Source organism: Lathyrus oleraceus, chromosome 2 (genome assembly GCF_024323335.1).
Source record: "Lathyrus oleraceus cultivar Zhongwan6 chromosome 2, CAAS_Psat_ZW6_1.0, whole genome shotgun sequence".
In the NCBI taxonomy this organism is placed as follows: domain Eukaryota; kingdom Viridiplantae; phylum Streptophyta; class Magnoliopsida; order Fabales; family Fabaceae; genus Lathyrus; species Lathyrus oleraceus.
The window spans coordinates 345906181-345920088 of record NC_066580.1 but is presented as its reverse complement, the minus strand read 5'-3'; the positions used below and the strand labels follow the sequence as shown (position 1 = coordinate 345920088).

Sequence of the window (13908 nt, the reverse complement as noted above, 5' to 3'; positions counted from 1 at the left end):
CTCCACGAATAGGTCTTCCTCCTAGTGAAGAGGATCAACGCCGATCTTCATTCTGTGGCCAACAAATTTCAGCCTGCCTTCTTGAATCGCTTTCTGAACCAAATCCTTGAAAAGGTAACAATTAGAGGTATTATGACCAAGATAGTTATGATACTTACAAAACCCTATTTTCTGTCTCTGTTCTAACGGTGGTATTTTAGTACCAGTAGGTACCACCATTTGACCATCTTTGACCAACAAGTTAAAAATTTCCTCACATTTCGACACGTCAAAAGTATAAGTTTTCGAAGGGAATTTTGGGTTGTGTTCGACAGGATTTTTTCCTTGCGCAGGAAGCAATGATCAACACTCATAGGCGGATCCTGGCTTTAGTTCAACCACGTTGATTTCTAATTCGGCCGATGAAGCATAATCAGCCTCACATATTGGGTCTGTTGCGTCGTATTCGACAAACGCTACCTTTTCTTTCTTAGACTTATTGTGTCTAACTTTTTCTACCCTTAGCCGTTCTAGATGTCGAGCTCTATCAACCAATTGTGACATACTTTTCACAAAATTTGGATCTATTTTCTTTCTAATGGAATAATCTAAACCCCCCGCGGCCATTTGAACCAGTTCATGTTCTGGCACTTGCGTAAAACACCTAGCCTTTAAGGATCTAAAATGATTCAGATAATCATCGATGTTCTCAGCAAACCTTCTCTTGATACTAGACAATTCTGCCAAACTAATTTTGGAGTGTCCTTCGTAAAACTGTTCATGGAACTTCTTTTCTAATCTGGCCCACGAATCGATTGAACTTGGGGCCAACGAAGTAAACCATGTGAAGGCAGCCTTAGTCAGAGAGGAAGGAAAGTTTTTTACTCTCAAACATTCATTATGAGCTAGATCTTCTGACTCTGTTAAGTATCTGGCAACATGCTCTATTGTCGATTCACCAGACTCTTCCCCAAATTTAGTGTACTTAGGCACTTTCATCCCCCTGGGCACCTCGGCTTGGAGAATAAACTCAGCTAACGGGGAGGCGTACAATGGCCTTTGCAGTGTAGCACCCATACCATTTCTGGCCATAATCCTTTCGACAATAGTTATCAAATTATTCTCCACTGCTAAGTCTTCTTGTCGATGTTGATCAACAATTTGATCAGCATCCTGGTGTCGGTTAACCATCACCATCTGGTTACGTCCCGCGACTCCTGATTCGACGCCTTGATTTTGAAGGGGTCTAATGATTTTTCCTTCGTGGACTCTCTCATCTTCCGCTGCCCCTATCTCCATTTGCACAGGAACAACTTGCCTAACCGCTTGTGCCATCTGTCGAGCCGGTGCCCCTAGAAAATTGCACAAGCGTGTCAATTGATTCGCCACCTGCCTATTTGTTTCAGCAAATTCTTATATTACTGGATTAAAGACTGTGCCCATCTGGTTGGTCAACATGTTAACCAATTCATGGTTATTATCGTCCATTTGTTGTCTCAACACCGCTACTGAAGTGTTCGACAGCGGCATGGTTCTGTTCTGAGTATTATTCCTAATGTTGCCCCCTTGCGTTGATCCCTGCAAGGGTGGATTTGTATCTGAAAACAGTGCTGCACTTGATGTCGACTGATATCCTGGCATTAAGGAATACGACATTCCATAAAGAGGATCTGTGGTGCCAAAGCGAGGCATATAAGGTCTGAACGTCGTTATCGTTGATCCTGAACCTCCCGGTGGAGGCTGAGGTGTAGCACCTCAAATTTGCACCTATCATTGTACATACATTTTCATATTAGGTCATAGCATATCATGGTCCATTGCATAGCATTGCATTGCCTCTTTTGCCTCAAGTGCAAGCCAATCAAGAAATTAGGTCAAACTGATCAGGAGATCAGTCAGTCAAGCAAGCAAGTGTGTTTTTCAAGGAGCCAAGGCCCTAGGGTTGGTCCAACATGTTCACATGACTTGGGGGTCCATTTGAAGTGTTTTGGTCAAGGATTGGATGTTCAGAAGTCATCAGTCAATGCACAGTCAGTCAGAAACCCTAAAAGTCAACTGTGGGTCAACTGTCCATTTAATCAGTGATTTGATGATGGGATTTGGTCTGAGAAAGCTTATTCATGTCCAAATAGGCCTCATATATCATGTCAAACACCATCATGGAAGAATTTGAAGCCAGACAAGAAATTTCCAAAAATGGAAACTGGACCTGTAACTGAAACTTACCAAAAATGGAAAGTCTTGATCCTCAAACTTACATCATGATACAAGCTTCAAATGAATTTTTTCCCAACATGAAAGTTGAAGATCTTGTTCTCCCATTTCCAAAAAGTCCAAGAACTCTCAATTCCCATGTATGGTTGGCAAGTTATGATCGAATCGTTTTCAGAAAATTTTGAACTTCAAAAGGCCATATCTCTCAAACCATTTGACCAATTTGGGTGGGGTTTTTTCCTACAAACCACATTTGATCCCCTCTTTCCAAAAATGTAACTTTCATGTGCCAAAACTTCACCAATCAAAATGGCATTTTTGAACCTACTTGAATTAATTTTAAGTAAGGGTGAAAAGTGACTTTTTGAAATAATCATTTCCAACCATTTCTACCATTCAAATATGGTCTGAAAATGCATTTGAGACATGTTGCCAAGTCCTTTTTATGCAGTACATGTAGCCCATGCTAAGTTGCTTGAAAATGGGAAGAAAAGTACATTTTTTACCAACTCTATCCCATATTTCCATGGATTGTGATTTGTACTCAAAAACAGAATTTTTGGACATCATTTCTGTCATTGAGAACCCTTGTAGCAGCAGCAGCCAGGACTTTGCACAAAAAACATATCATTCTCTCAAAATCACATCTTGGCATTTTTACAAAAAAACTGTCCAAAACTTCCAAAGAGCTTGACATTGCCTTTGCCAAAAACAACATCAACACAATATCTTGGGCTCATTTTAACATTGTTTCTCCACCTGTAGAAGCCCCTTGCCCGACTGTTTTTCCAAGGTGACAACCATGGCAGAGTTTGTTTGAAGCCAAGCCAAGCCATCTCAAGCCAAACTTTCTTAAGCATCCATCATTTGAAGGGCCATAGAACATCTGTTTCACCATTAAACACACAAACAACAACTGTTTCGTGGATTTCTTCAAAAACAAGTAAGGATTCGAGTCACTCTTTTATCCAAATCATGCAATGCTTCGTGTAGAACTTTTTATGCTGGTCATTTTGGAACTTGAACCACTAAAAATGGTTGGATATTTTGAAAGTTATGCCATGATAAAGTTTGATGTTCGAATATGCTTTTGCTTGTTTTTCTCTTAATAGCTCGAATCAATATTAATGGTTGTGGGAGTATTAATGTACGTGCTTAGATGAACATGTTGATATGTTGTTTGTTGATTTTGGTCATGAAATGCCCTTGCTGTTTTTTTAAAATGATGAAGAAGATGATGCTGCTACAGTAGAAACCCTAGCCATTTCTGCCCAGAATTTTCTGTTTCACTCGTACGCTACATGGCCCATTCCAGCAACAACCAATAGAAACATTTTATTTTCATGGCCAAAACGACTGCGTCTCACTAAGTGGGTTCTGGAATTACAAAAATGCCACCCCCGGGCCCCATGTCACATTGAATCATGTCATTTTTTCCATTTTTATTTCATTTGTGATCTTCATCTTACAAAAATCATAACTTGTTCAATTTTGATCCAAAATTCATGGGACTTGTTGCATTGTGTTCACATGAATCTCTAGTTTTTTGTCATATATTTTCCAGAATTTTTGCATGGTGCTAGGGTTTGTGACATGTGACCAATTTTTGTACACTTTGCCAAAACATTTGTGAAATGATGATACTTTATCCAATGGCTCCCAAATGTTTTTGTGCTTAAACTAGACACACTCATGGTGATTTTGGTGTAGAGTTTGTGAATTTATCATTTCTGGTTTGGGAGATATGATTTTTTGAATTAGGGTGTGACAATTTGTGTCACACCATTGATGTCCAACTTGATGATTTTTGATACCATGCTTCTTGACCTCCAAATGAATTGATTTTTTGCATGAACCTACTCTTGAATGTCTAGTTCACATGTAAATTTTCTTGGAATTATTTGTGGCATTTCCTAATTGTTTGAGATTTTCTCCCCTGCTTGGTCATATGTTGACTTTGTGTGACACATGTTCCCATTTCATTTGTGAAATTCTCATACTTTATTGGATGGACTTGAAATTTTACATGAGATAACTAGACATCCTCATCTTTGCCATGGTTTTGATCCCATTCATTTATCATATGCTATCTCCGATTTATGATTTTTCTAAGTTGATGCATGTTTGGTTGACTTCTTTGAGCATTTTCAAAATTGCTTTGACTTTCTGATTTTCATTGACTGCCTTCCATTTGTCCAAATGGGATGAAATTTGACATGCTTACCATGTTGTCGGTTGTGATTGATCATGATTTATTTGGAGATTTTTGGAAATGTTTAAGATTGCTTTTGAGTTAAGTCTTGCTGTTGACTTCTATGAGCTTCTAAATGCCATGCTTTGACCTAATTTGTTCATGAAATGATGATGATGATTGATATGAATGTGAACCCAATTGGTTTTGTTTCTTGAATGTTTGAACATGATTTTGGATGCTTGCCCTTTGCTGTTTTGACTTTTTCATTCCTTTTCGACCCTAGGCTTGTCCTAGTGGTCCTGTTACTCACTGTTGAGCTCATGTTTTCAGGTTGACCAACAAATGACCAATGAGACCAATTCTTTTTGATTGAGCTCGCTTAAAAATCATTGTCTAACTTGTTTGTTTTGTAGATGGCTTGGCTCACATGCCTTAAGCCTTGTGCCTTGCACATCCATTTGCCTCCAATTAACTGTTGATGTCTGTTTCTTTTTGCTTTGTTTTGAAGTTGCATACTAACATCTGCTTGACTGTTTCAGGTGCTTTTAGTTGCTTAGTTCCTTGTGAACTTTTGCTTTGCTTTGCTTGTATAAGCAATTTGCATTGAGGTATACTTCTAATCTTCATGTAGTCTGGAAGACCTGGCCTGTTACTTGGCCAGGCAACTGTCTGAAGTCCTCCTTAAGAGGCAATGTTTGTGATTGTTTGATTTTGTCCTTGCATAGAGTCAAAGACCTCCTAAGTGAAGAGGCAATTGGCAGAACCAAGGGATAAGCAACCTATCCCCTGCTATTCAGTGTGTCATCTGCTTTGCTCACACCACTGTGTTGATGCATTGCAGATACAAACCCAAGATCTTGTACGATTGTACAGTTGAGTCAGTTTTAAATGTGTAGAAGGGTTCCCACTTTCTGAACCCACACATTCTTGTCAAATGCTCTCCCAGGCCAGGGATAGAAGCAATGAGGCACACCCCTCATCTCCTTTCATCTGCTTCACCTTAGCCCCTCAATGGCAAGGTTAAGAGCACATTCACCCAGTTCCAGAGGTTTGTTTGTTGAGGTTGATATGACCCCTCGACTAAAACCTAACCCTTGTTTGAGCCACTTGCTTGTGTATAGTGTGTGCTATCTGTGCTTGTAGGATTGCTTGACTTGCTTCCTGTGCAAGTTAGGATTGTTTGACTTGCTTCCTGTGCAAGTTAGGATTGTTTGACTTGCTTCCTGTGCAAGTTAGGATTGTTTGACTTGCTTCCCGTGCAAGTTCGGATTGTTTGACTTGCTTCCTGTGCAAGTTAGGATTGTTTGGCTTGCTTCTTGTGCAAGTTAGGTGTGTGTGTGGCTTGCTTCCTATGCAAGTCATGTTTAGGATAGGCTTGCTTCCTGTGCAAGTTAGCTAGAAACCTTAACTTAGGGTTGATTTTGCATGATAACATCTAGGCTCGAGTCGTAGTCTCCCTAGTTGTGTCTCCCTCTGTTATCTGGTTAGGCTAGTCCTTTATCCCTCTGTAGGGGAACTACATCGCCCTGATCTTCATACCAGATGAAGTATGTAGGCAGGAGATTGAGCTGATCTCTCCGGGCGCCTTTTCTTTTCTTTTGTGTGTGTTGTTTGACAGTTGCTAGGCTCGAGTGCCTGACTCCTTAGCAATTTGTTGTCTGTTTGTTTGAGTGTGTGCTTGACAGTTATGGGCTCGAGTCCCCGACTCCCTACTAACTTGTTGCCTTGTTGTGTGCTGGGAAGCCGATGTAAGTCCATCGAGTGGCATTTGGGTTCCAGTGTGGGTTTGTTGGTTCGGATGCTGATGTAAGTCCAGTGATTGGCAGTCGGGCTCCACGTTTGCCTCTTTGTGTGTGTTCTGGTTCGGACGCTGATGTAAGTCCAGTGATTGGCATTCAGGCTCCACGTTTGCCTTTGCTTGTGTTTGTTTGTGTGCGTGTCAGCCGAGCTACGAATGCTCTGATTCTTCTCTCGTCCGAGAAGATACGTATGCATAGGATGCGATATCCTAGCGAGCATGTGTCGTCTCCCCAGTCCGAACTACTTCGACTCTGATGTCTATGCCTGATAGACTAAGTAGGCCCAGGATGCGATATCCTGCCGAGTCAGTTTCAGTCAGTTTCTTTTGTCTCTTTCAGCCAGTGTGTGTGTGTTTGAGCAGTGTTTAGCAACCATTTATCCTTCCTTTTGTGCGTGGATCCCGTAGAGTACTACGGATGCGTAGGGGTGCTAATACCTTCCCTTCGCATAACTGACTCCCGAACCCATTCTCTTTGGTCGCGAGACCATGTCTTTTCCAGGTTTACTCTGAGCGTTTCCTTTCCCTCTTTTGGGATAAATAACACACGGTGGCGGCTCTGTTGTTCTTTCTTTCCCGCCGGTTTTTTCGCGTGATGCGACAGCTGGCGACTCTGCTGGGGACCAGAGAAGTTGACCTATGCTAGTCCATATTCCCTAAGCGAGTCTCTCCTAGCGCTCTCTAGGTTAGGGTTTTGGTTGCTTTGTGCTGTTTTATTTATTGCATTCATTTGTATATATTTCCATTTATTGTTTGCATTTATGTGTGCATTAATGTTTGCATTCATTCATATTCATCTGGCTGGTTGTCTGTTTCTCTCTGTTGGGGTGGGAGTTACATGAGGTAAAAGGCCCAATACCCAGGCCATGAGTGAAATCTAGGATACTTAGGAATAGAGTGATTCATGGGAAGCGGGTGGTATTGCGCCACTTAGCGGAACATTGATATCACGAGCAGTTCAGACCCTGGTGGGACATTATCGTTACATGCTTCGGGTGTGTATATGATGATGTTCTGCGAAAGGTTATTTATGCTGCGTTTCTCTCGACCTTACCCTGGCCTAGATGACACCCGTGAGTGGGGAGGGAATGATCATTATTACAGGTACAGTTGGTGACTTGTTGGTGACTTGTTGGCGACTTGTGATCCTGTTGGTGACTATTGGTTTAGAATTTTGGGGTCTCAGATGATTTTGGGTTTCAGATGAATTTGTGGTTCCGAGTTCAAGCCGAAGCTTTGATCCTGTGTTCTGAGAGACACAGCCAACCAGTCGTGTCTGCATCATTTGCATCATAGCATATTTATTTTTCAAAAGAAACGCAATAAAAAAGATACAAAAAAAAGGGGAAAAAGAAAAAGAAAAAGAAAAAAACTAATCCCTGCATGCATATCATTTCTCAGGTACATTCCAGAGCTTGTTCACTGATAGAGATGGCAACAGTCCCAGAGTTGAAGCGGAAGACTTGTTCCTACAGCTTTCACCGTGAACCTTTGACGTCTCTGATTGAGTTGAGCAACCTTATGACCAGTGGTAACCAGAAGGGGTTCGTTGACCAGTATGGAGATATTCTGACACTGTTGAAGATGGTAGTCGATCCGGTGCCGTTGCAGACTCTTCTACAGTCCTGCGACCCAGAGCTTCATTGTTTCACCTTTCAAGATTATCAGTTGGCGCCTACTCTTGAGGAGTACTCCATTCTGCTGAGTGTCCCGGTCCGGTATCAGGTTCCTTTCTTGGATGTGCCCAAGGAGGTTGATTTCAGAGTTATTGCCAGAGCTCTTCATTTGGGTATCAAGGGAGTCAGTGATAGTTGGAAGTCCAGTGGGGATGTTGTAGGATTGCCTTTGAAGTTTCTGTTAAGGGTAGCTAGAGAAGAAGCAGAGAAGGGAAGTTGGGAAGCCTTTCATGCTCAGTTGGCCGTCATGATCTATGGGACCGTCTTATTTCCGAGTATGCCAAATTTTGTTGACTATGCTGCAGTCAGTATTTTCATTGGAGGAAATCCAGTTCCTACTCTGTTAGCCGACACTTACTATGCTATTCACAGTAGGCATGGTAAGGGTGGGGCTATCAGGTGTTGTCTCCCGCTTTTGCTCAGATGGTTCTTGTCTCTTCTGCCAGTCAGTGGACCTTTTGTGGATGCTCAGAGCACGCATAAGTGGACTCAGAGGGTTATGTCTCTTACCTCCTATGATATCAGGTGGCAATCGTACCGGATGGATGTGCGTAACGTCATTATGAGCTGTGGAGGATTCCGTAATGTGCCACTCGTAGGGACTAGGGGTTGCATCAATTACAACCCGGTTCTTTCTCTTCGCCAGTTGGGGTTTGTGATGAAGGGAAGACCGCTTGAGGCTGAGGTAGCTGAAAGTGTGTATTTTGAGAAGCAGAGTGACCCGGCTGGATTGGAGCAGATAGGGAAAGCTTGGAAGTCTATCGGTGTGAAGGACGGATCTGTCTTAGGGAAGAAGTTTGCTGTTGCTATGCCTGATTACACTGATTGGGTCAAGGAGAGAGTAGAAATTTTGTTGTTACCCTACGATAGGATGGAGCCGTTGCAGGAGCAACCACCTTTGATCCTTGCTGAGAGTGTGCCTGCGAAGCACTACAAGCAAGCCCTGATGGAGAATCGCCGTTTGAGAGAAAAGGAGCAAGATACCCAGATGGAGTTGTACAAAGCCAAAGCTGATAGTTTGAACTTGGCTCATCAACTCAGAGGAGTGCGAGAAGAAGATGCTAGCAGACTGAGAAGCAAGAAGAGATCCTACGAGGAGATGGAGAGCATGTTAGATGCAGAACACCGGGAGTGCTTGAGACTGCAGAGGTTTGAGGCCGGCTATCAGAAGAAGATCAGAGACTTGGAGAAGCAACTCAGAGATAAAGACATCCAATTGAAGAAGGAAGTAGATTTGAGACAGGCATCAGAGAATCGCCTTGGAGGAGAAGTGGTAGAGCTTAGACGACAACTGAAGGAGAAGATCACCCCCCTACCAGAATGTTCAGAATGCACACTGTTGATAGACCAGTGCCGTTACTTGAAGACTCTCATTCCAGAAGACCGTTTGTCTTAGCTCGTATCTTTGTTTGTGTTTTGTTGAGAATCACCTCCAGGCTTGTTGGATGGGATTCAGTTGTTTGTACTCCGTCTTTGGATCTTTATTGTTGAGAGTCACCTCCAGGCTTGTTGGATGGGATTCATTTCTTTGTACTCTGTTTATGCGAATTTTCTGTTGACTCGGTGGTATTGACCTTTTTACCCTTATGTATGGATAAGGTTGTCAGTATTTCCTTGTGTTCTCATTTTCCTTGTATCTGTTTGTTCTCTTGTTGCTGCAGGTTGCCATCTTTTCAGGATGGGTCAGACTCTTTGAATGCCTGAGAAATGAACATATCATGTGCATCATACGCATCATTAGCACCATACTCATATCATTTTGCATAACAGGTGTTCTTGGTCGTGGCTTCTCACTCTGGTTCCTGTTTTAGGCAGGATAGCTGATCAACGTCCGCACCGCTACTCAACAAGACTGAATCAACAGAGAAGTATGGATCAATTTCAAGCAGAGTTGGCTGAGATGAAGGCTAGCATGGCCCAGTTTATGAATATGATGCAAGGGGTTGCGCAAGGTCAAGAAGAACTTCGAGCCATGGTTCAGAGACAAGAGGCTGCAAATCCACCGGTCAACCATGCTCCGCCAGAGGGAGGCCCGATCAATGATAACAATGTTGCTGCTACTGTACCCATCAACAACTATGCTGTAGGTGATGAGTTGGGGGGTATTCGAATCAACGGTCAACCTATTGTTCCAGATGCCGCTAATGCCAGAGCAGTCCGTGCCCCGGCCCGTAATCCTGTTCCGATTGTTGACAGACAAGAGGATATGTTCTCTCTGCTCAGTGAAGACGAAGACGTTCTGGGAAGGGTTAATGAGAGGGATCGTAAAGTTGATGCCCTTGCTGAGAAGATCCGGGCTATGGAATGTCAAAATTCTCTCGGTTTTGATGTTACCAATATGGGGTTGGTGGAAGGTCTGAGAATTCCTCACAAGTTCAAAGCACCGTCCTTCGATAAATACAATGGTACTTCTTGCCCTCGCACCCATGTGCAGGCTTATTATCGAAAAATCTCTGCGTATACCGATGATGAAAAGATGTGGATGTATTTTTTCCAAGATAGTCTATCTGGGGCTTCTTTGGACTGGTACATGGAATTGAAGAGAGATTCTATCCGCTGCTGGAGGGATCTGGGTGAGGCCTTTTTGAGGCAATACAAACACAACATGGACATGGCGCCTAGCCGGACTCAGCTGCAGAGTCTTTGTCAGAAATCCAATGAGAGCTTCAAGGAGTACGCCCAGAGGTGGCGTGAACTGGCTGCTAGAGTTCAACCCCCTATGCTGGAGAGGGAGTTGACATATATGTTTATCGGTACTCTTCAGGGTGTGTTTATGGACCGGATGGGGAGCTGCCCTTTCGGTAGTTTTTCTGATGTTGTCATTTGTGGAGAGAGGACTGAGAGCTTGATTAAAACTGGGAAGATCCAAGATGCTGGTTCCTCTTCTTCTAAGAAGCCGTTTGCTGGGGCACCTCGTCGAAGAGAGGGTGAAACTAATGCTGTTCAACACCGCAGAGATCAGAACAGAATTGAATACCGTCAAGCTGCTGCAGTAACCATTCCGGCACCTCAACCTCGTCAACAACAACAACAAAGAGTTCAACAACCGCAACAACAACAACAACAGCAACGTCCGTATCAGCCCAGACAGAGGATGCCTGATCGACGTTTTGATTCGCTACCCATGTCATACGCCGAACTGCTGCCCGAACTACTCAGGTTGGGGATGGTTGAGTTGCGTACAATGGCTCCGCCTACAGTATTGCCTCCTGGGTACGACGCCAACGTCCGTTGTGACTTTCACTCTTGGGCACCAGGGCATCATACTGAGAAGTGTCGGGCTCTCCAGCACAAGGTCCAAGATTTGATTGATGCCAAGGCGATCAACTTCGCTCCAGTGCCTAACGTCGTAAACAACCCTATGCCTCAGCATGGTGGGCATAGAGTGAACAATATTGAGGGGAAAGAAGCTGAAGATCTGGTTGTTAATGTTGATGATGTTCAGACTTCTCTGCTAGTTGTGAAGGGCCGTCTGCTGAATGGGGGTGTCTACTCGGGCTGTGATGGGGATTGTTTGGGCTGTGCAGAATATGAGAATGGTTGCGACCAGTTAAGGGCCGGTATCCAGGGTATGATGGATGAGGGTTGTTTGCAATTCAATAGGGCTGTAAAAGATCGTGGGACAGTGTCAACTATCACCATTTACTTTAAACCGTCTGAAGAACTTGGACAAAGGGTCGTTAGTTCACCTGCAACAAATGGTACCCCAGTTACCATTTCCGTGCCTGTAACCATCAGTGCTCCAACCACTATCGCCGCGTCTGGAAGAAGGGCTGTTGAGAATAGTAGAGCCGTGCCGTGGAAGTATGATAATGCTTACCGCAGTTACAGAAGGGCTGAAAGTCAGACGAGACCAGTGAATCAAACTCCAGTGACAATTGGTGTACCGAATGGAGTTCCTGCAACTGTTGGTCCGGCTGTGGATAATGTAGGGGGTCCAGGAGGTTTTACCAGAAGCGGTCGTCTGTTCGCACCGCAGCCTTTGAGGGACAATAATGCTGAGGCTCTCGCCAAAGCAAAGGGTAAGCAAGCTGTGGTTGAGGAAGAACCTGTCCAGAAGGAAGCGCCCGAGGGGTCATTTGAGAAGGACGTGGAGGAGTTTATGAAGATAATCAAGAAGAGTGACTACAAGATTGTAGATCAGTTGAACCAAACTCCGTCCAAGATTTCTATACTTTCACTGTTGTTGTGCTCTGAGGCACACCGTAATGCCTTGCTGAAGATGTTGAATCTGGCTTACGTGCCTCAGGAGATTTCTGTCAATCAACTAGAGGGTGTGATGGCCAATGTGAGCACCAGGCATGGTGTAGGATTCACCAACCTGGACTTACCGCCTGCGGGGCGGAACCATAACAAAGCTTTGCACATCACCATGGAGTGCAAGGGGGCAGTGTTGTCTCACGTATTGGTAGACACCGGGTCGTCGCTGAATGTGTTGCCTAAGCAGATTCTGAAGAAGATTGATGTGGAAGGGTTTGTGCTTACTCCCAGTGACCTGATCGTTCGTGCTTTCGACGGATCCAAACGTTCTGTGTGTGGGGAAGTTACCTTGCCTGTGAAGATAGGTCCTGAGGTATTCGATATCGTGTTCTATGTTATGGACATCCAGCCCGCCTATAGTTGTTTATTCGGGCGTCCATGGATTCATGCAGCAGGGGCAGTCTCGTCGACTCTCCATCAAAAGCTCAAGTATGTCTGGAATGGTCAGATTGTGACCGTGTGCGGTGAAGAAGAGATTCTGGTGAGTCATCTATCCTCGTTCAAGTATGTTGAGGTGGATGGCGAGATCCACGAAACCTTATGTCAGGCGTTTGAGACTGTGGCTCTCGAGAAAGTGGCGTACGCTGAGCAGAGGAAGCCAGGTGCTTCAATTACTTCTTACAAGCAGGCTAAGGAGGTTGTTGATTCTGGCAAAGCTAAAGGCTGGGGTAAGATGGTGTATTTGCCTGTCAAAGAAGACAAATTTGGCGTTGGTTATGAGCCTCACCAAGCAGAGCAGAATGGTCAAGCGGGTCCGAGTACCTTTACCAGCGCTGGGCTGATGAATCATGGCGACGTCTCTGCAACCGGTAGTGAAGACTGTGACAGTGATTGTGATTTGGACAACTGGGTTCGCCCGTGTGCACCAGGGGGGTCTATCAACAACTGGACGGCTGAAGAAGTGGTTCAAGTTACTCTTCTGACAGAGTAATTTTCTGTTGTTTTTTCATTTTGCATGAAAATCCTACGATCTGCCCAAGGCGTAGTGATTCATTGTAGGGCCTCATCATGTTTTAATGATTATCATTAATGAAGGACATTTTTTGAAATCAAACTTTGTGATCCCTGTCTTTCTATTTTTTTTTTGTTTTCATCCTTTTTCAAAAACAATAAAAATGGCAATGTTTTTCTTTTTTGTGACTTTATTGAACTCTTTTTCTAAAACAAAGCATTAAACATGCAGAAGCGATCTTATGGCATTCACTATGAACAGTTCTGTTATGGCTCAGTATGATTTCGACAATCCCATCTACCAAGCTGAAGAGGAGAGTGAGGAAGACTGTGAACTCCCTGCAGAATTGGTCAGATTGCTGAAGCAGGAGGAAAGGGTCATCCAACCTCATCAGGAGGAGTTGGAGGTTGTTAATTTGGGTACTGAGGACGCCAAAAGAGAAATCAAGATTGGGGCTGCTTTAGAGGACTCTGTCAAGAGGAGGCTGATTGAGATGCTGAGAGAATATGTGGAGATATTCGCCTGGTCATATCAAGATATGCCTGGGTTAGATACAGACATTGTGGTGCATCGATTACCTCTTAGAGAAGGATGTCCTTCGGTCAAGCAGAAGCTTCGTAGAACGAGTCCTGACATGGAAACTAAGATCAAGGAAGAGGTTCAGAAGCAGTGGGATGCAGGTTTTTTGGCTGTTACAAGTTATCCCCCATGGGTGGCCAACATCGTTCCTGTGCCGAAGAAGGATGGCAAAGTCAGAATGTGTGTCGATTACCGGGATTTGAATAGAGCGAGTCCGAAGGATGATTTCCCATTACCTCACATTGATGTATTAGTT

The 13908-nt window shown here is 43.9% G+C and overlaps 1 protein-coding gene across 1 annotated transcript in view; it reads right to left on the bottom strand.

Annotated features, from left to right (window-relative positions):
- Positions 1 to 342: 342 nt before the first annotated feature.
- The window catches only part of LOC127123202 (uncharacterized), a 31248-nt gene continuing 17682 nt past the window's right edge, over positions 343 to 13908 (bottom strand). The window contains exons 2-3 of the mRNA XM_051053445.1: positions 899 to 1368; positions 343 to 658 (exon numbers count right to left, since the gene is read on the bottom strand). Coding sequence (XP_050909402.1) covers positions 343 to 658; positions 899 to 1368 — 786 coding nt within the window. The remainder of the gene's footprint in view (positions 659 to 898; positions 1369 to 13908) is intronic.